This window comes from Pezoporus flaviventris, unplaced genomic scaffold (assembly GCF_033815535.1).
Source record: "Pezoporus flaviventris isolate CSIRO_AGI_PZ_B2104156 unplaced genomic scaffold, CSIRO_AGI_Pfla_v1 ptg000031l, whole genome shotgun sequence".
Taxonomy (NCBI): Eukaryota; Metazoa; Chordata; class Aves; order Psittaciformes; family Psittacidae; genus Pezoporus; species Pezoporus flaviventris.
In genome coordinates this window covers 28,392,179-28,413,288 of record NW_026892579.1, presented here as the reverse complement: position 1 = coordinate 28,413,288, position 21,110 = coordinate 28,392,179, and the positions used below count along the sequence as shown (strand labels likewise).

General features: G+C 36.6%; 1 protein-coding gene across 1 annotated transcript; it reads right to left on the bottom strand.

Moving 5' to 3' along the window:
• Nucleotides 1–3,049: 3,049 nt before the first annotated feature.
• LGSN (lengsin, lens protein with glutamine synthetase domain) lies at nt 3,050–17,220 on the bottom strand. Its single transcript, XM_061460555.1, has 3 exons — nt 16,113–17,220; nt 7,490–7,668; nt 3,050–5,245 (listed from the first exon to the last, which is right to left on the bottom strand). Exons 1-3 carry the CDS (start codon nt 17,218–17,220, stop codon nt 4,046–4,048), a joined length of 2,487 nt encoding a protein of 828 aa, XP_061316539.1. The 3' UTR covers nt 3,050–4,045.
• Nucleotides 17,221–21,110: the final 3,890 nt, after the last annotated feature.

Here is a 21,110-nt window from a genome sequence, read left to right as displayed (position 1 = left end):
CATGCTGGCATTTCATAAGCCACCTTGCAGTATGTTAAAAAGATTAGGAGTTTACTGTAGTGCTCCTTGTATGGAACCAATGTCTGGCATGAAGCAACATTTAAAAGAAGCAGTCATGACATGGCACAATGCCAAAAGTGTGCCACTTTTTCAACAAAGATACAAATACACACATTTTCTGCTTAAAGCTGAAAAGATTAAAAGATGCCTTAAAAACATCAGAAATATCTTTACAACGTCTGACTGTAGAAGTGTCCTGGAAAATCCGCAGGACCTTATGCAAAACTACAGATTTCAATTGTCTTCTTTTTTTTTTTTCTTTATAACACTGCACAAGTTTAAATTATCTAAGTAGTGATGCTCAAGACATTGATCTTCGACCTGTAGAACAGTGAAGAGTACTTTCAAGCAACATTTTGAGATGAAATGTTGACAATACAGCAGTCAATAGTAATTAATTTCAATTGAGCAGTATGAAGTAATTATCCTTTTCTTTTTGCCTTTCCAAAGGATATTCATGAAAATTTGGTTGAGGATGCACAAAACTTTAAAAATTCATAACTGCTTATTTTGAAAGAAAATTATGTTTTCCCACAGAGTTTAAGTTATTTTTATTATACAGAACATATTTAGTAAAGAGTATTGAACAAAGTGTTGACCACACTAGCTTCAAGCTGCATTTGTGAACCTTCCTTTTTTAAAGAAAAAAAAAGGCGTTGATTTGCCAGAAAAAAAAGAAAAGGTTTTATTTAATCATATAACCACTGTCTTTTCAGACCCTATGTCAGTGAGGACTAGTTAGGAAATACATCTTACCAACTTATGTTATCTTGCTGTAGGACAACCTGTAGAGCATCAGTTCTAGTCAGTTGGGTTTTGTTTCTAAATAGTGACTTTATATAACTGATTTAATCAGATAGTTGGACATATACAGCAAAGGTTTAGGTTTTATGCCATTATTTTTTTCAATGTTGTGATAAGAAAACAACATGGATAGTACATACATGAAGATAGTACTTCATGCTCATTCAATCATTTATAGGTCATGATATATTATCTCTTAAAAAGTGACTCTATACAGTGACAATTATAAATCCAAGACGAACCACATAAAAAGTTGTTTGAAAATTGACATAGCAAGTAACATGCCCTCCTACAAATGTATGTATAAAATGAAGAGAAAAAGACTTTTTAATCTGATTTTTTTCATTCATTTTGCCATCCTTAAAATTAGGTCCAAAAGAAGTGGAATATAGGAAATGAACCTAAATATATTCTGAGATTTCAACTTCAAAATGTGGTCAGTGTTATGCCATGGCAGCTTTCCAAGTCCCAAAAGAACTGAAAGAGCAATGTAACTCAGTTTTATAAGGTGTTTCACTGAAAAGGCTGAGTATACTTATGTTTTCTTTAATATGTTTTATTTTTAAAGAATAATTTATGAAAAACAGGTACAGATCTGAAACTGGATTTTGGAAACTCTGGTATGGGAATGTGTTTCAATTTCAAAACCATCTTCCAGATAAACCTTAAAATTTAAATCATTATGCCTGCAGAATCTTAATACAATCTTACACAGCCAGCTGTGGTACAGCTTTGTTTAGCCAGCATACCTACTAACATACAGAAATCTTACCACATTTACACACACTATACCTGTGGTGCTGTGTTCTAGTACATCTTTGCCAGATGAAGGAATAGCTTGTTGTAAAACCTGTGTGACTGTTGGGACTAAATAATGAGTAAGATAAGCTCTCTGAGCAAGGAAAGAATTTTTATGGATGCCTTTTGCCGAAAGTTTGTGAAGATGAGAGTGGAAAATAAACAGAAAAAGAAGACAGAGGACAGGTAGCAGACAGATTTCTAGAGCCCCTGAGAAGTGACAGGGTAGCAAAAGATAAGCATTTTTTTCAGAATGAGAAATGCAGGGCTAGACTTGGTCAATGTAAAGCAGCCTGGAGCAAAGAAAAATAGTCCTACTATCTAGAACAGCCAAAAAAAATGTGTCAGATGGGTAAGGGAGAGAAGTAAAACTACCCACCAACCACAAACTAAGACGAGAGAATGCATTTATGTTTCCTTAGACTACCTATTTCCTTTTGCTACCCGACTATAATGTGAGTTCTTCTTTAGAATCTGTCCTGGGTTTAGCAGTAGCAGCCATTTTTTCTCCTTCTTAGTAGCTGATGCAGCGCTGTGTTTTAGACTTTCGGCCTGGGAACAGTGCTGATAACATCAATGTTTTTAGTTGCTGCTCAAACATTTAGTCTGACCAAGGACTTTCTGAGCTTCATGCTCTGCCAGGGAGGAGGGGGAGATGGGAGGAAGCAGAGACAGGACACCTGACTCAAACTGACCAAAGAGGTATTTTATACCACAGCACGTCATGCCCAGGATATAACTGAGAGTTACCCGGAAGGTCTGGTGCACTACTCAGTTGGGCTGGGTATTATTGGTCAGCAGGAGGTGACATGGTGTATTCTCTTCAATTGTTATTTCCTTTATCATTATTATTATTCATGGTAGAAGTAGTAATTTGTGTTATACCTTAGGTACTGGACTGTTCTTATCCTAACCCGTGGGAGTTACATTCTTTCGATTCTCCTTCCCATCCCTCCAGGAGCAGGGGGAAGAAAGGGGGGGGGTGGGGGGAAGTAGACTGCATGGTTCTGATTTATGGCCTGAGCATAAACCATTACAGAATCCCACAAAAAGTTTTCGCATACCATGTACTACATTTCAAGTACAATGCTCTGTAGACAAAGAGTAGAAGATCCATCAGTAGGTAACTAGCACATCTTCATACCTTCTATTTGACAGAGGCATTGACTGAATCTTGCTTTCACTCCACTGATGACCAAACACTTTCAATCATAAATTACTACACATAGATCAAGATATTGTGACAAGATAAAGAACATCAGAAATCACTGTTAATGTAGAGGCAGAGTATGAAACAACGGGTTATCTTTTATAATAAAGAATGACAGTAGCGACAGTAACAAAAACAAAGAGCAAATCTAAACCCCACCTCCTGCCATTCCAAAAATTATTTTAATTTACACCAGCTGCCATTTCTAATTTTAGGATAGGTCTTCCCTCCCTTTAAACTAGTATTTGCCAATCTCTGAGTTCAGATTTTCACTCATTCTTTCTGGCTTTAACCTACTGTCTCTGTTCCTCTCTTCACACTCATCTTCCTCATCTTTTGCAACATCAGTTTTCCCAATAAAGTTCAGTTTAACCTCTGAGTTCTCTGGCATCTTTGCCCTTTTTTTTTTCATTTTTCATTCAACTCTGAATTAACCCACTAACTATCAAAACAGACAGAATGCCCAGTGGCCTGACACTCCTGGCTATCTATGAATTATTCCTTCTTCGAGCCACCATTTGATTTGTTTAAATATCTTTATTCACTATAAGTGTTGCAAAATTCATTCAGCAGTGGAATTCCTGATGTATAGATCATTTTATAATCCCTCCTGTATTTTTATTTATGGCAATTAGGATACTGATTCCTGACTTCCAGGTTCTACAGCCCCAGTTATTTGCCTCTCTGTAGTGTTCATCATTCTAGCCTAGATTTTAAATCAAAGTCAGATTCTTCTGGTTTAGCAATTCTTTAGCTACTGGGAGAAATCCCATAACTATGCTGAACAAGAAATTCATCTCCTGCCTCAGTTCTATTGTCCCCCTGTACTGTCCCCAGTTATTCCTACATTTCTGCATATTATGCAGTCCTATTGCAGTTGTTTTTCACCATTTCACCTTCTCTTTTCTTCTTTTCATCAGCAGGCCTGTTTAATTAAAAAAAAAAAAAAAATACAACCCTGCTTTTTAAAAGCCTACTAATGCTTTTTCATGAATATCAGGTTTTGCGTTGTCCTGAATATACACAGAAAATAAAATGCAATCACCATGTACTATACAAAGGAGTAGAAAAAATTCAATGCTTAAAAACATTTTAAAATATATTTAATAATTTCAAGGTTCTTAGCCATTCACTGTATGCATTTACACAGCATCACTACAGAAAAGTACTCTTCTAAATAAAATACCCCAAACATTTATTTCTTTCGCTATCCATTTCTTCAGTTTCTAACTCATAATGTTTCATTGCAACAAAGTATCGAATAAAAGTTTCACCTAATGCTTCCTTAATGCAAGAATCTTTCTTGAGTGCAACAAGAGCATCTTCTAGTTTCAGAGGGACTGATGAATGTTTCAAATCAGCAGTGTGATTTTCTTCTTGGAGCATATCATCATACCTAAGTTCTCTCTTTATTCCATCTAGACCTGCAGCAATAGTAGCAGCAAGCACCAGGTATGGGTTTGCTGCAGCAGAACTTAACTTATTCTCTATGTGAGTGCCTTTTCCACCATGACATTTGACATTAAAGGCACAGCTGTTATCATTATATGCCCATTTTGCATTTACAGTCTCTTTTGATTCCTTACTGTATTTAGAATAAGGTTTACGGCAGCTGGTGGTAGGAGCCATCAAGCAGCTGATAGCTGCTGTGTGTGCCAAGAGACCTGATAACCAATTTTTTCCAATATCTGAGAGCTCCTCAACTCCATAACCAGCAGAAAACAAATTCTTCTGGCCATCCAAATCCCACAGGCTATGTGACAGAGCCCCTGAGTTGTAGAATCCTGATTCTGAGAAAAAGCTGGCCACATAGTTATATTTCTTAGCCACCTCTTTAATTCCTGTTCTAAATGTGAAAGCACTGTCAGCAGCATCTATGCCAAATGCTGGATGAAAAGTGATCTCCATTTGCCCAGGCCCAGTGGAAGAAGAAAAGCTTTCAATGTTGGCACCAGCATAATACATTCCTTCAATGAGCTCCTGAATGAAAGTCTGGTCGTGGTTATTTAGTATCGTGGCTGCAGGAAAGGATATTGTCTTAGAATTTACAACCTCAGTAATGCCATAAATACAAAATTCATAAGTGAAGGCAGAGCGCAGAGAAAAGCCATTGTCCTGAAGCTGGCTCAGCTGTTTCTTGGCAATGTGCCTTGGTGAGGTCATTAGCGGGTTACCCAGCACAGTGAAGGAATCACATATCACTCTTGCAGTCTGCTCAGTCCAGGGTAGTATTCGAAATGTTGATAAATCCGGGTTCAGGATTATGTCACAATTAAAATTGGTTGCATTTATGTAATCTAATTCATTATCTTTAGGATTCAGCGTCAGCTCAAGGTAACTTCTGGGCATGGCAACACCATGAATTGCTTTCTCCTAAACACAGAGCAGAATGACAGATTACAAATGAGAAAAGAAATCAATAGTATTTTTACATATGTAAAATATATAAAACCCAGATTCTCTGTAAGAACAATTGTATTTTTCCTAAAAGAACACTGAAATGCAGTGATCACTGAAGTAAAGAGCAACAGCCAGTTACTTTGACATTATAAAGCAAAACAACTTTCTACAAGGTTAGTATGAAAACCCCGGCACCAAATATCCCAATGACCATTTTTTAAATTTCCGTGAAGAACTAAAACAATGTTTAACACTTACCTTGCATGGTATTTATACAACTACAGGCATCACCAGTTAGGTGCAAACTTTGCAAGTCAAATTTCTATTTATACTTACTCCATTAGGCTTCCATAACCTTTGAGCATTTCCTTTACATAGATCCAAGTGACCACAAGACATACAACTTCAGGCTGCAACTTCCCTTTACATGCCATAACACATACCTCACTGTTTTTCAGATTGAAAATTTAACTGAAAATTATCACTTCCTGGACTTAATAAGTTTGGGGATAAAATGCAGGGAAGCACCTCAAAGTGAAAAATCATCCCAATGTTTCAGTACTCTGCTTCTAGGTAGCAAAGAGGATAAACTCATAATTATATTTTCTTCTCCATTAGAACAGGGAGCTCCAATTTACAGAAATAAATACAGATAGGACACTAACGAAGGATCATCTGCCTTCAAACAAGCACTTTACAACTTACCTTACATTCAAACCTTTAGCTGATGAAAACTGCAATTATGCCAAGTTCTGTTAAGAGAAATTTGGCTTATGTTTACATCTTACCTTTACTCTTCTAAGGGAAAGGATTGCCATCTAAGTGAGCAGAGGAGGCAAAACAAACCTAGAAAGGGGCAAGCTCAGATCTGAAAGAAACCCAAAGTTTTGCCTAACTAGATGGAAAATTATTTAAATACTTCAAACTGCATAGAGTGGCTTCTCTTAAAATTAATAAAGTCCACCTTCTCTTAAGGAAGTGGCAGTCCACTGATACCAATTCTCCCTGTGTGACACCCATAACCAAAACTGCACAGAATGGTGAATACTGCTCAAAGATGTCTAAGCTGCCCATGTGACAGCAAAAAGGTGTTGAAGGTAATTACCCTATAGTACTACTTCTCCCTATTCTAACCCCGCTATGTGAAAAAATGAGAAAAAAAAAGGAAACTTATATCAGTTGCTCTGTATGTATACATTGGTGTGTGTGTTCACATACACATTGTTTTATGTCAAAAGCTTTACTGTCAGCACAGCCTCGATGTGTTCAGATGGTAAGATAAATACAAAAGCTGTCTTTGAACAAGCTGACTAGACATTTGCAATTTGATATAGCAACTGAAAGAGAAGTTGCAATTAACCTACCACCCCTCACAAGAATTCAAGTGACTGAAAGTTTATACTTATAAAATTCACATAACATCAGAGAGAACAAATTGCATCTAGATGATACAGTTACAGTTTAGCAATATCGAAAAGGGAAGTATTGAAAATATGGCTTAGGCTCCAGAATGAACTTCAAACAAAACTGCTCTACATCTTTTCATGTTCATATCCTTTTTTGTGATCCCTCAGTATAGCTTAAAATACTCGTGTTGAAACATGAGTGAAAGTATAATGGAGTTATGCACATGAAAGCAATATACTGAAATATGTCACTGAAGCAATATACTGAAAGGGCTGATCAGTCAAGGCTACATGTTGTAAGGATATCTTTCTAATTTGGTTCTTATTTTCTGAATCAATAATATGGCAAATATTGCTATTAAGTCATTATGCAACCCAATAGTATCTTCAGGTGATTGATGACTGTAAAATTTCTCATAGCTAATATCATTTTCATTCAGTTATTTTCTTTCATTCAGCATTTACCCTCTCCTTTTTGCAATTTAGTGATGTGCAATAAAACCAAAGCTTTATAATGCAGTGAACCTGAAAAAATAATTCTGAAGGAAGAGATTATTAGAAATCCAAGGAACTGAAATTACTAGCCTTACTTAATTAGATTACTATCGGGGACAGTGGAATAGAGTGCAGTGATGAAACAGTCCAGAACCTTTGGGAGCATTAACAAGTGGAGGGTACAGATAATTTGTTCTAAGTTTGAGTTTCTGCCTGCGCTATGAAAAAAAAAAACCCAAACAAAACCATAGAAATTAAGGACAGAGACATGAAAACACATAAACACACAGTCAGAAACAAACAAAAAAAAACTTACATGAAAAAAGCGAGAAGGAATATTCTTTGATCTCGACACACCATGGAGGTCTATTGATTCAAATCTAACAAACTGTACATTGTCCCTGGCCATCTGCTGCTTAATAAATTCAATATGAGAGAACAGTTGAAGGAGAGTTGGACTTCCAAGGCCGTTTACATCAGGCTCTCTGCTGGATGCTGTAAGTGAAGAGGAATGGTCACATCAAGCAAAATAATGAACATTGGAATACAAGCTGTTTCATAGTGTAATAGTGGGAAACTGTGCCATGGAGTGTAAAAGCGAAAGTAAGAAAAATGTATGAATCATGAAACATTTTTGTAAATAAATACACTTACCCCATCTTTCCCACCCACATTCCCTCCCACTCCCCTACCCCCAAGATGTGTACAAAATCCCTTATTTTTTTTGAATGGCCTATAACTTACACTTTTTTTCAAGTTGATGAGAGAACACAGGGGAATCATACAGAAAAGCCAGGAATTACTGAGGGATACCTCAGCTGTTGAGTGTTTTTAGGAGCACAAATAAGAGCCAGATACATATTTCCGACTAAAAACTGATAGAATTCAAGTGCAATATTTCAATTCTTTTGAAAAAACCACGGATAAACATGATAAAAAGGGCACTCGTCTTCTTCTAAATCTTTCTCAAGACCTCCTGAGGATGTCTGCCATTTTCTCCACCACAGGCAGCAGACTTTTAAGAGAAGTTTATGCATTTATGCATTTGCTGTTATAGAGCTGCCTTAACTGTACTACAGCAGCTGTAGGACTGTATAAACTTCTTGACGTGAAAGTAGTAACATCTGAGTATAAGTTCTGTAATGGATCAGAGAGCTGGGCACAATCACGTCCACTCACAAACCTCTCGATCTCACAGCCTCCTTTTCTTTTGTGTATCTACGTATTGGTATTATTCAAGTTAAACTACATAAGGTGTTCATTGTCATTTAGTCAATAAACTAACAAGACCAAGGGTAATATTTGATATTAAGATATAAAAAATATGAAAAAAAATATTTCTTTCTACACTTCTGGGAGGAAAGTCCTCCATTATTCCTGAGGCTACAATCAGACAAATTTTTGCAGATCTTTCAGATCCACAGTGGAAGATCACTAACAGCAACAATTCACCACCACCCTTCAAGTGGAAGTTGAAAGCCTTGTGCTGAGGCACCATGAAGGTTGATGGAATACTCCTGATCTCTCCAGTGCCAACTCCAGGGACAGAAGTCTAAGGGTTTTGTCTTTTTACAAGCAGTGGTCAATCCCTTATTCTACACATTACATTTCCTGTCTACCACCTGTCACACAGAGATTTCTATGCCTTATATTATTTAAAGTGGCAATTATTATTTACTGGCAACACTTCACATAAGAATATTGTCAGGTTTTGACATAAATTTTGCAAGTATTTCTTACAATGTCCTGAAATGTTGCCTTTTGAATTTACACCTACTAAACAAATATTTTTCAGGTTAAAACCACATAATTCACAATAAACAACAACTTTGACCCATGTAATTCTTTAAATCAGTATTCCTAAGATATACAAATTATATAAAAGAGCTAAGAAAAACACAAATTTGAATGCATTTATATTGTGTATGAATTTATTTTAAAAGTAAAAATACAGCTATACTTGATTTAAACATCTACCAATGATAGGTAATTTTCAAAATATTATATATGTTTTAGTCATCTTCAAGCTAAATTTATTTGCATGAAAGCATAAATAAATAATTGGATTATATGAAATCACATAAATTAACAGAAAACTCCTATAAAGTCATTTAAAAGACATTAAGCAAGCAAAATTATTAACTAAAGAAGAAAGAATTTGTTTTCTCCATTTGCACTTGTTATGATCCATGATAGATCTTTTTAAATTATGAGACTAAAATTTATATACTGGTCTACTACTAGTCTGAAATTAGGCTATATACCAGTGTAGACAGCCCGCTAACCAAAAGACAAGATACTTATTAATTTACAGTAGCTTTTATCCAAAATCTGTTAGAATCAATAGAGACACTCCCACAGCTTTCACATACACTTTAGAGGTAATTCATCATTTGCAGATGATCTTTCCCATAGAAATAATAAGTTCTGTAAATAGTATGATAAATAAAAATACCATAATGACTTAATATATCTGACTGATTTTTGGAAACATTAAATTGGATTTGTTTCTTAAATAATATTTCATGAATAACTACTGGCAATACTTATTTTTCTCTAGCACAGGTCCGAGAATGTATTTTCTTGGTAGCCACTAAATGAATCACTGACAAACTAAGTCCATGAAGCTAATGAGGAATAAAGTTTGGAAACGTAGAGTAGGGAATTGAGTACTCTTGTCTTTTCCGAGTTCATGCAGTCATTATCCAGAGCATTAGCTACTGGAGGTAAAGTAGCTAATAAATAAGTATTAGATAAGTCTAGATGATTGAGATACACAGTCTAAAAGTCCTATATTCTTATGAGGGAGGGTTGAGTTCATGAGTATACTGTTTTCCCACTCTCTGGGTCTCTAGAAATAATGCCTTTTTTTTTTTTTTCCATTTCAGAAAACTGACTTGTGGAAACATGTATGTAAATTTCACAAGATGCTCAGATTTTGGTTCAGATTTTCATTTTGAATGTCAAATATAAATCCAGACTGGTCATCTTTTAAAACGATCATCATTCACCAAAGGCGAATGGTACATACAGATTCTTAGATATCTATATCAAATCAGTAGGACACAGAAAAACAGTTTGTTTTCCTATGGTTCTGTCTGTATTTCCCATTTAAGTTACCACTGAGAAACAATTAGTATTATAATAATTCTTTCATAATTAGTACAAAATATCTTTGAATACAATCTAATTATCTTCATATATTTAAAAATATTAATAATACAAAACTAACAATATTACTCAAAAAATCTCCAAATTACACAAATTGTATTATTATTCTTTACTGTGGAAGAGTGGTGCCATTCTTAGGTTGGTAACATTGAATTAATTAGACTGCTTAGAGCAGCTGACATTAGGCTAGGGCAAATAGTTAATATCAGCTTTATCTTCCCAACAACAGAAAAGTGCCACAACAGAAAAAGTGCACAGGTCCCAGATCAATCTGTCATTATCTGCTTATTCAAAGAAATCCTTTCCCATGGTCCCTTATTAAATCACACTGCAACTAAACCAAACAATTTCTCAGCTCTGCAAGAGGTGACCGTGTCAAACTGATGAAACAAAAAGAACGTGCTACATGTTGCCAGGGGACTTCACAATGACAGGAGCAGGCTGACCTAACAAATGTGGTAATATAGGAAACTCTCCACTGTGAAACACAACCACCAATGTAACGTAAGGCAATAACAGCACTAGCAGGTAGACTCCAGATATGAATCATACATTGGTGAAGGAGATGCGTTTCCATCAGTCCTTCCCCAGTCTCTTCCTCCCACTGCCTCCCACAGTACAGCAGCTGCTGCACTGCACATCCTCCTACTCCCTGTGGGACAGGGTCTCAGCATACCCGAGTCCCATGCAGTGTCAGAACACTCATCCCTGTGCTCTCTGGAACACTGTGACACTTGCTACTGTCTCAGAGCAATAGGGAAATAAAAACCCTTGTGAGCATAGGAATTGCCACATCAGTCAAGGCAGTGTTTCATCACATACTGCTGTCTGGCACCAGCTATTAACAGAAAAAGCAAGGTGTTCTTTGCAAAATAATCTGTCTAAACAGAGTGGGGTTTGCAGTTCCTCACTAAAAAGGGGGTTGTTGTTAGGAGCAGGAAGGTTAATATCCAAATTTGTCTTAATTTCTTCTTCATCCTAGGAAATCTAACACTGGGTGCTGTGAAGATCTGTGTGAATACTGACACCCTTTATAAAAACAGATACATTATGCTGATGATAACCACTAGCAATGAGTCCCACAGTGTAATCGCACATCTGCACTCTTCTAAATCCTTTGGAAATTCCTGTCAGTACTAATTTAAATACATCTGCTCTTCCTTACAGGACTCCAATTTGGGTATTTAAGAATAAACACTCTATCTGATTTGTACAGCATGTTACTTACTGTTCTCGTATTTGTCTTCAAAAATTAACAGCCTCTATTTCTGAAATCTCATGTGACAGCTTTTCCTATGCTAGATATTACTCTTATTGCTAGTTTTTAAAGCCCTTATTTTTTATTCCCACTTGGTTTTTAACATAGTAAATAGATATGAGCATCGGGCTACCTTTGATAAGTACTATTGGTGTAAATAGTGATTAGAAGCATTTTCAGTTGAAAACATTACGTAATTTCTGTTTCTTTTTCACCCCCCAAAAAAAGTTAGACCAAAAATGTTCACTGATAGGTCAGTAAAGTATTTGATTCCTTCAGTCAAGTACGTAAAAAGTTGTTTCTTACCTAGTATTTTTGCTTCCCAGCAACTACCCTAGCACAGTAATAAATATATGAGCACTAAATACATTTCCCTCATCTGTTTGATATTGATAATTTCAACTTTTTTTCCATCTGTTTCTTTGTCTCATGATAATCTGCTTTCTTTTTTAATCTTAACTATGAAGGCTTTTTTACTGATATGACCATGGGGAAGCTCAGGTCTTTTTAATGAGTTTTATAGGTAATTTAGAGACCAATGAACAGCTTCAACCATCCGTGAATTATTTTTTGCAACTGTATGACAGCAACACGATACAGCTTCTTAGAGGAGCTACATTATCAAGAATTGAATACAAAATAAGATTTTATTTTTCAATAGATGAAAAATAAAATAAATCACTTATACTTTTTTATTTTGTGAGGTATTTTATTAAAATGGCTCTTCTTTACTGAATGAGAAAATGATCAAAGTTTTACAGAAAGGTTAGAAAATATTCCACCTAGGCAAGAAGATTTGAAAACAAAATATGCAGGTGTCTGAAAAAGATTAAGGTGGATAATACCCCCTGGAACCACCTAACTAATAATCCCAAATATGATGCATCGACAGTGGCATGCCTTTCTTCAAACTCAAATGGAAAATTTGGATTTCAGGAAAAATTCACTGAGCAAAGTTGCATGAACTAAGATATACACTATTGCAAACTAGGTAGCCGCTTCTGGTCTAAAAATGTTTGACTTAATTTTAAAAAATCGGGTGAGAATGAGGTCTAAAGGGAAGCAAGGTTATTTAAGGAAGAGAAGATTTTTTGCATGGTACTGAAGGTAATGACTAAGCTCTTCTTGAATATGTTGTAGAAGGAGAAGTGGATGACAGAGACATCAAGCAAAGAATGCTTACACTACCCTTACACTCAGTCTAAACTAAATGGTTTTGGCAACCTTTCATTATTACTAGAAAGCAAATAAACATCTCCAATGGGTAGGTCTGAATGCACCTTTCTCACACAGTCACAGGATCATAGAATCATAGAATCATAGAATAGTTAGGGTTGGAAAGGACCTTAAGATCATCAAGTTCCAACCCCCCTGCCATGGGCAGGGACACCTCACACTAGCTAACTACAGGCAATAGAGACAGATGAGTTGGACCTTATCCGAAGGGGGACAAAACAGATCAGAAAAATGGGATGAAAGTGCTGTCTGAGTATTTTTTTGTTTTGTATAGATTGAGGGGGAAAATGGAAAATCACAGTCACAGAGCAGGAAGATTTCAGCTATTTCAGGTACGGAAAATAAAGAACTTAAGAGCTTTGGTATGCTTTAAAGAAAAATAGTTGCTTTTAAGGCGTGTGAGGTAAAAAAAAAAAAAAAAAGAAAGCAAGTTGTATATATCTCAGTTTACAGGGAAAAGGAAAGAAAAGGGTGGAAAATACATTTTTTTTCAACAGAAAATAAGGGAAATCAAGAAGGTTTAGAAAAGAGTGAAGCTTCATCCCTGCTCTGTTCAAGTTGAGTTCAAAATGCAGAAAAAGAAATATTGGGGAAAATATATTGAACTGCAGATAGGGCAGCTCAATAGACTTTCGCAAATGAGGAAGGAACATGAAGGAGCAATACGGCTTTGGATTTTCACTTTAGGAGAGATGCGAAACCTGCACAGATTGTATCAAATACAAAGCAGAGAAGAGTAGCAACTGAAAAACACAGTCCCAAGTAACCCCCAAAGTAAGACTGGTTATTCTGCCAGAATGACTGCAGAGGCAGGGAATATGAAGTGTTCGCTGACCTCCTGATTGTCCATTTACGGCTCCTGAAGAGTCCCTGTTTCTATTTCCTTCACCACTGGCTAGACTTACTGAACAGAGTCAGTGCTTCCAGGTAAGCAAAAAGGACAGTGGAATCACAGGGGGAGTTCAATTTTTTTGAAAAGTGTATGGACAAATTTCTTAATTTCAATGGAGCAAAAGGCCTGAGATATTTGTTTCTCTGAAGTCTTCTTTTCATAATTCTACCCCTAAATACTAGGTATTATTATTTGTGACTGCCCTATTACTAAAAATAAGAGCTTTAAACAAGTTTAAAATGACAAGATGAGGTTATTCCTTGTAAAAAAAAGGGAATTGATTTTAGGACTGATGACATCCACTCTTAAGTATGAAATCTAGTCTGTTAGCATCTACTTGATATGCTTTCTCTAAAATCACAGTTTAGCAAAGGAACCTTGTGTTTGGGGTCAGTGCTTGCATAACATTTCATGTGATTCTTGAAGTGTTCAAACCTTTTCTACCTGTGCACTTGAAATTTCAACAGTCACTAGGTAACGACCGATGCCTGCAGCTACAGCGTAGACTTATTTTCTTTCTTCAGAAATTTCGTTCTCCTTCCAACAGTTCCTGATTCTGTGCTGGTCATATTTACATGGGCTCACTTGGTATGTGCTCCAGAAGATGAGCCCTTTTGAGAGGACCTGCTCCTGGAGGTGTTCAGGTTTCTAGGTCCCAGCTCTGCAGTCTGCACTCAAGCAGATTTTAACAAACATTTTATCCCAGCTACAGACAAAGAGATACAAAAGGATTTGAAGTCTTTCATATATACTCAGTGTTGAGATATGTTTAGATACAAGACTTCAGGCGCTTCAGTAACGAAAATATTTAAGGTAATATTTTAGTCATAAAAATGAAATATTTATAATTTTGTCTTATCATTTTTAATAATTTATCACTGGCAGTAATTAAATAGTCTTTATGCAAAGGCTCATTAAAGAGTGCAGAATTTTATCTAAAAATGTCTTCTTTGAAGTTACTGAATGTATTCAATGAAAATTAAATTTCAAACACCTACATGTCAAATTAAGTAGAAACTATTTCTCTGCATTCCATTTACTAGTGAAAACACACACTGAGCCCTACAATTTGTTTAGTCAAAGCCAAATGGAATCCAAACCTCATGAGATTCCAAAACTTTTGGAATCAAAAGCATCAAGTGTAGTCTGAGAAATAATTCTCTAATCTCTTTATTCTTATAGACGTGAATAGAGAGTGATTTAAGCACAAAACCTTTTCAAAGCTTTATATTTTTCATGCAGTGCTCTGAGTTAGGACTGATAATGTTCATCAATATCTTGTTCAGGCCTGTTCAAACTGGGTTACACAATATGTCTACTGAGAAATCCTACTCTAGCCAATAACATTTATATATTCAGATTTTCTGTTTTCAGAGTATGTATAGCAGTATGTCTACACTTCTGAAAGGAGACTTAAAAAGCAAAAAAAAAAAAAAAAGCAGGATAACTTGATAACTTAATATTGTTGTAAAAATTAGTTGTTACTATTATATTTTATTGAATAGTTAATGATGGACAAAGTATTTTATCAATGAAGATTCATACTTCTTGTATCAGTGAGATAAGTCAGAGGGTAAAATGCCTATCCTGAAGAGCTGATAATATGATCCAAGCCTGATGCTTCTTACTGGAAACTTATTAATCTGATACCTATTCAACTGGCAAATTGTTTTTCGTGTGCTTCCTGGAATAGACACAAAACAAGGGACTGCTCTAAGCCCATTACATTATCATAGCTAATGGTAGCTTTCAGTTTGCTCATCCAGCTAGCCCTGTCTTTTTTTACAGTTTCTAAGAAATCACAGCATATTAGTAGCAATTAATTGACTCTATAAACACTTCCAAAATGGACTTATTGAACAGCATGAAGATTAGTGGAAGTTCTCTGCTTCATTTGCTTTTCTTCCCCTATAGTTTGTATGAGATGTTTTTGCATTCCAGTCCTCCCACAGGACAGATATTGAAAACATCATCATATTGAAAACAGCAATTTCTGCTGCTGGAAAGGTTAACAAAAAGGACACTTTAAGAAACCCAGACACCATCAGGGCTTTGCAGTGTCCAGCAGAATTTTGGGAAATGTTTCCTGTGCTCAGTTCAAATGAGGAAATATTTCAGTTGTAGTGAAAAAGACAAGACCACTTGTGTGTGGCAGGTTTTGGCAGGCAGCTGAGCTTCATAAATGGTTTTACTTAAAAAAAAAAAAAAAAAGCACAGACATAGAGCACAACTTCTGATCCACCCCAATCACACAGAAACCACAGGTGACAATTCTCTCATGCACTAGCTCTGACTAAAGTTTACTGCTTAACAAAACTGCACAAAACAACAATAGGAGCATTTTCTTTAACAGAACAGCAGGTGATGCTTAAATATCCTTACCAGCATGGTCTGCAGAGGAGTCAAAGGAAATCTCAGGAGCATTGCTTTCTGCATGTGGAGAAGCTGCAGGTAGTCCCAGAATGAGTTGATCCACATTGCTTCCCACTGATTGCTGCTGATCAGACCCAGCAGAGCTGAGGACCAGCAGAGGTTTGCTCTGTTGCCCCACTCCCTCCTTGTGGAAGCTGTGGTACTTTCTGTTCTCCTCTCCAAAATGAGGGCTAAAAGTCTCAAAGAGTTGGCTCTGCTTGTCAGCTGTCCTGTCATGGGGTTTTATGATGTTTTTCTGGGGGAAAGTGCCACCTGCCTTGCCACTGTAATTGAGCCTAGGAGCAGGCAGAGAACCTTCACTCAGCAGGTTTTTCAGCTCTTGCAGGCTTTGTTTAGAAAGGCCAGGTGCCCTTTGGAAGGACTTTGCAGCACCGTGTCCTTGTGTGATTGCAGTACCGCATCCTTGTGTGGGTACAGTACCGCCCAGGGAGCCCGTCTTTGTCATGTGAAACTTGACATCTCTTTCTTCCACCCCACCCTGTTCTTCTTGCTTGCTCTTTGCCTTCTCATCGCACTCTCCCCTGCAAGCTGACTCTGCGCACACAGTTTTCCCTGCACTGCTTGCAGGTTGCACACCTATGTACTTCTCTGTTTTAGCTGTTTCATCTATTTCCTCATCTATTTGACCTAATATTCTTTTCCCAGGGCCATCATTCTCCTGTTTTTCTCGTGTTTCTCCAGACATGTTTTCTTTCACACTGCTGTCAGTATGAGAACTGTCACTGCCCCCTGTGTCCTTCTCTACTAAAGAAAAGCTAGTTAGGTTTTGAAGAGATGGGTCTGATGGTGGTCCTGAGCAACCAGTAGTTCCTTGTTGAGGACAGGAATCTGGGTTCTCTGAAGTGCAGGACAGCTCCATCTTCGCATTTTGTAGAGGAGGAATGTACTTTGTAGGACCTTTGACTCCCTTTTTCTTTCTGAAACCACATATATTGTTGCCATCAACTTCATCATTGTCCCTTTCAGATGTGTTCTGTAACCAGCAACAAAATATATAACCAAATAACAGGCATGAATGAAACAGAACATGACAATGAAGTACCACCAACAGCTGCATTTGCCTTGTAGCACTTCCATTAATTCTTGCTGATGGAGATCTTTGTGGACACTTACTGACCCTCAAATTCTGCTATTTTGATTTTAAAAAAACCTCACATAATTCTTTTTCTTATGTTTAAGAACAAAATTGGTGAATATACCTTTATAGTTTAGTTTTTTTCAGATTTAGTGTATTAAAATACAGACATTGTACACTGTGTGACATCGTTTGTCAGACATTTGTCACATGCGACCTTTAAATGTGAAAAAATATGTATATTAATAATTACATGTAAGTATATTCTTGTTCATATTAAAAGCATTTGTATATTTAAAGAAAATATATTGTCCTGAAACACAGAACACTGGCAATCCATGTAAGGATGGGGAGTGAAATCTGAAAATAAACAGCTTTTAAATGAATTTCAGGATCTAATTTGGCCAAGAACTGAACCTTCAGGGCAGTGATAAAAAGGACAAACCCATATTTGGATGAGTAAATGGGAAAGAACCAAAAGATGATGTTTACCTTTATATATGGCATTGATATGATTTATATTGTAGTGCTAGGAACAGATTTCAAAATGGTTGTAATCATGTAGAGAAGGTGCAAAAAGGAGCTATAAAAATTAATTGCTTGCATTATCCCAAAGAATATCAAGAAGTGTCTAGATCATTGTCTCTCCGAAATATCCTGATACTACTACCAGAGGTGTGCTTAATCTGATGTTGTCTGGGAAAAGAATAGGAAATCAAAACTAGATGCGTTCAAATTAAAAAATAGTGGGCATTTTAATATTGTGGGTGATTAATTACTTCACAAACTATCAAGGTAATTAATGAATTCTCCACCTCATGATGTCTTAAAATAGACTTCTTAATACAGTTTAACCAAAATATATATCACTCTGTAATCAGTCACAGTTATATTGCCTCTGAATATCTACTCAATCATGTATTTAAGACTTGGTAGCTTAACCAGCAGTCCTTGGTTTGTTTGGGTTAAACTGGAATTAACGCCTGTAAAAACACTGGGAGATCAAGATATATTCTCTGAATTAAACCATTCTTAACCTTTTCCACAAAGGAATAATCTGCACTCTTTGCAATTTCTGAGTTTCCAAAAGAAATAGGGGTCTGCACAAAAACAAAGTGAATGCCATTCTGGATAAGGCAAAAGAGATTCATGTTGGCAGACAAAAACACATAGAAGAGAAGGCAGCGGCATCTGATGTGCATATGGAAGGAAACAGTTACATGGTCTCCATTAAGGTCATTAACACATTTTTTTCTATATTATTCCTCCCTATTTTTCCCATTTTCTCATTATGCTATTTTCCATCATTTTATAGTCAAAAACGTCTTATGACTTTTGTTTTAACACAGGCTCATAGAAGTATTTCCTTCCTCTCTCCCCCTTGCTCTAAACTTCTGTGACATGCTGTTTATAGCTACTCTGGGAGCTTGCCACGGCATTGCTGTTGGTATGAAAGGCAGCTGGCTGCCAGCTCTATAGGGAGAAGGCACCCTCTGCCTGCAACACCCATGCACATATCTTGACAATGTTTGTGATGCTCATTTGCAATCAAACACAGTAACTGCCTCATTCACAACGTAATTCCTTGTTTACCCCAGTTTTCGCTTTCAGTTTTTAATGAACCCATTTCTTCATCTAAAGGTTTTGGTATATTCCCATAATACACCATAATATACACCCCACAAAACAATTCTGGGTATATTGCTGATACCTCTACACATTCACCCATGTAGAATAGGCCTAATTCCTACAGCTCTGTGTCACTATGGAATACAAACGTAACAAAGAAACTTTCCTGAATAACAAACCAGACAAAAAGCTGCTTATAATGGAGAACTATAATGGAGAATTTTAACACCTCCTTTAGTAATACAGGAAACTGAATGAAGCTGGTGGAGGGAGAGAGAGTAGGGGTGGAGGAACCAGCATCTGCCTAATGGAAAACCCAAATAATTTTAAAATAAAAGAGGCTTCAAATTACATTTCTAGATGTATAAAATTATCTTTGAGAGAAAGAAGAGATCCAGCTATGAAAACTATAGTCATAAAAAGATTGTAGTTTTTAATGTTTTCATGAAAAATAGTTACTTATCCTGTGTGGCAGAGGTTGCTGTCATTAAAATATCCTGATTTCTCCTTCATGAAGTTTTCAGAACTGTTTTATATAATCATAGAATCATAGAATAGTTAGGGTTGGAAAGGACCTTAAGATCATCAAGTTCCAACCACCCTGCCATGGGCAGGGACACCTCACACTAAACAGTGGCACCCAAGGCTCTGTCCAACCTGGCCTTGAACACCGCCAGGGATGGAGTATTCACAACTTCCCTGGGCAACCCATTCCAGTGCCTCACCACCCTAACAGGAAAGAAGAATCTAAACATCCCCTGTTAAAGTTTTAACCCGTTACCCCTTGTCCTATCACTACAATCCCTAGTAAAGAGTTCCTCTCCAGCATCCTTGTAAGCCCCCTTCAGATACTGGAAGGCTGCTACGAGGTCTCCACGCAGCCTTCTCTTCTTCAGGCTGAACAGCCCCAACTTTTTCAGCCTGTCTTCATACGGGAGGTGCTCCAGTTCCCTGATCATCCTCGTCGCCCTTCTCTGGACTTGTTCCAACAGCTCCATGTCCTTTTTATGTTGAGGACATCAGAACTGTGCACAATACTCAAAGCGAGGTCTCACAAGAGCAGAGTAGAGGGGCAGGATCACCTCCTTTTGAATAACTTGAAACCAGTAACATAGTCAGAACACCATCTGCATTTCTGCTTTATAATGTATTCCCACTCTCTGTGCTCAAAAATTACCACTGAAAAATTTAAGGTTGGATTAAGTTTTTTCCTGTTCTTCCTACTGTAGATCTCTGAAAAATGGTCAATAAAATTACTGAAGGTAAGACAAGCACATGTTTTCTATAAAACCTGCTTACTGAAGCCAGAAAAAGAGTAATTCGTGTATGAAAAGCAAAATTTCAGAAAAATGCCTGTTCATAACATTAGCCATTCTAAATTTTTTCATGAACACTAGGTACCATCCCAACATTATAATTCTTAGCAAAACAAACTCCTTCTGAATAGACATGACAGGATAAGGACTAGTAACTTGTAAATTTGTTAATGGAAACATTCATTTGCAACAGAACTCTAATAACTAATGTGTTATGTATAGTAGTTTCCCTGTTAGTAGTCTACAAAGTCTACATATAGTAGTCTACAAAGGCTACATAGAGAAATTGAGACTATGGTACTGCATTTTGGTCATAGACTTAAAAAATATATTACACCCACCACTCTTACACAAAAGCAGTGATCGTTTTATTTTCAAACAAACAAAAGTCCTGCATTTATGCTGAGAACAATCTATGCATTACCTAAGGTCCTCAGCACAAGGCACACTGGCTTTTTGCAGGAGAATGACTCCATTTCTAAATAAACTCAAACATTCATGGACTTTCATTTAGAAATCTTACACAGTATTTTCCACAGCGAATTAAACAGGGCTAGATATGTTGCAAGGTACAAACACAGCATCCCTTCATATTAAAGACATTCATATGTGTTATGGACTGTCATATGAGTTATGGCACAGCCTTAGTTGTCTAGTAGTTTATGTGGTATCTACCATCAGAAAAGCCTAGTACCTGGGCACATAGGGGAGAATACCCAGAAAATGGGACTTACTTAAAAATTATATGTTTAACTTTGTATTACTAACATTTATTTTTTTTCTACAGAAAACAACATTAAGTAAAACAGCAGCTTGCAAGTTATGCTGCAAATGAGCTGGATATATATCGTGACTTAACCTTATGGAACCGTGTGTCCTGTACTGAAAAGAAAGCAAAACAGTTACAGCATTAATATGGCAAGAGTT

Bases quoted from the DNA above. Each gene is read 5' to 3' on its own strand.
- LGSN (XM_061460555.1), bottom strand. From the start codon at position 17,220: ATGCAGCTGTTGGTGGTACTTCATTGTCATGTTCTGTTTCATTCATGC. The intron at 7,669-16,112 runs GTAAGGATATTT...CTTCACTTACAG, and splicing joins CTCCTCTGCAGACCATGCTG to CATCCAGCAGAGAGCCTGAT. The intron at 5,246-7,489 runs GTAAGTTTTTTT...CTCTGTGTTTAG, and splicing joins TTCCTTCTCGCTTTTTTCAT to GAGAAAGCAATTCATGGTGT.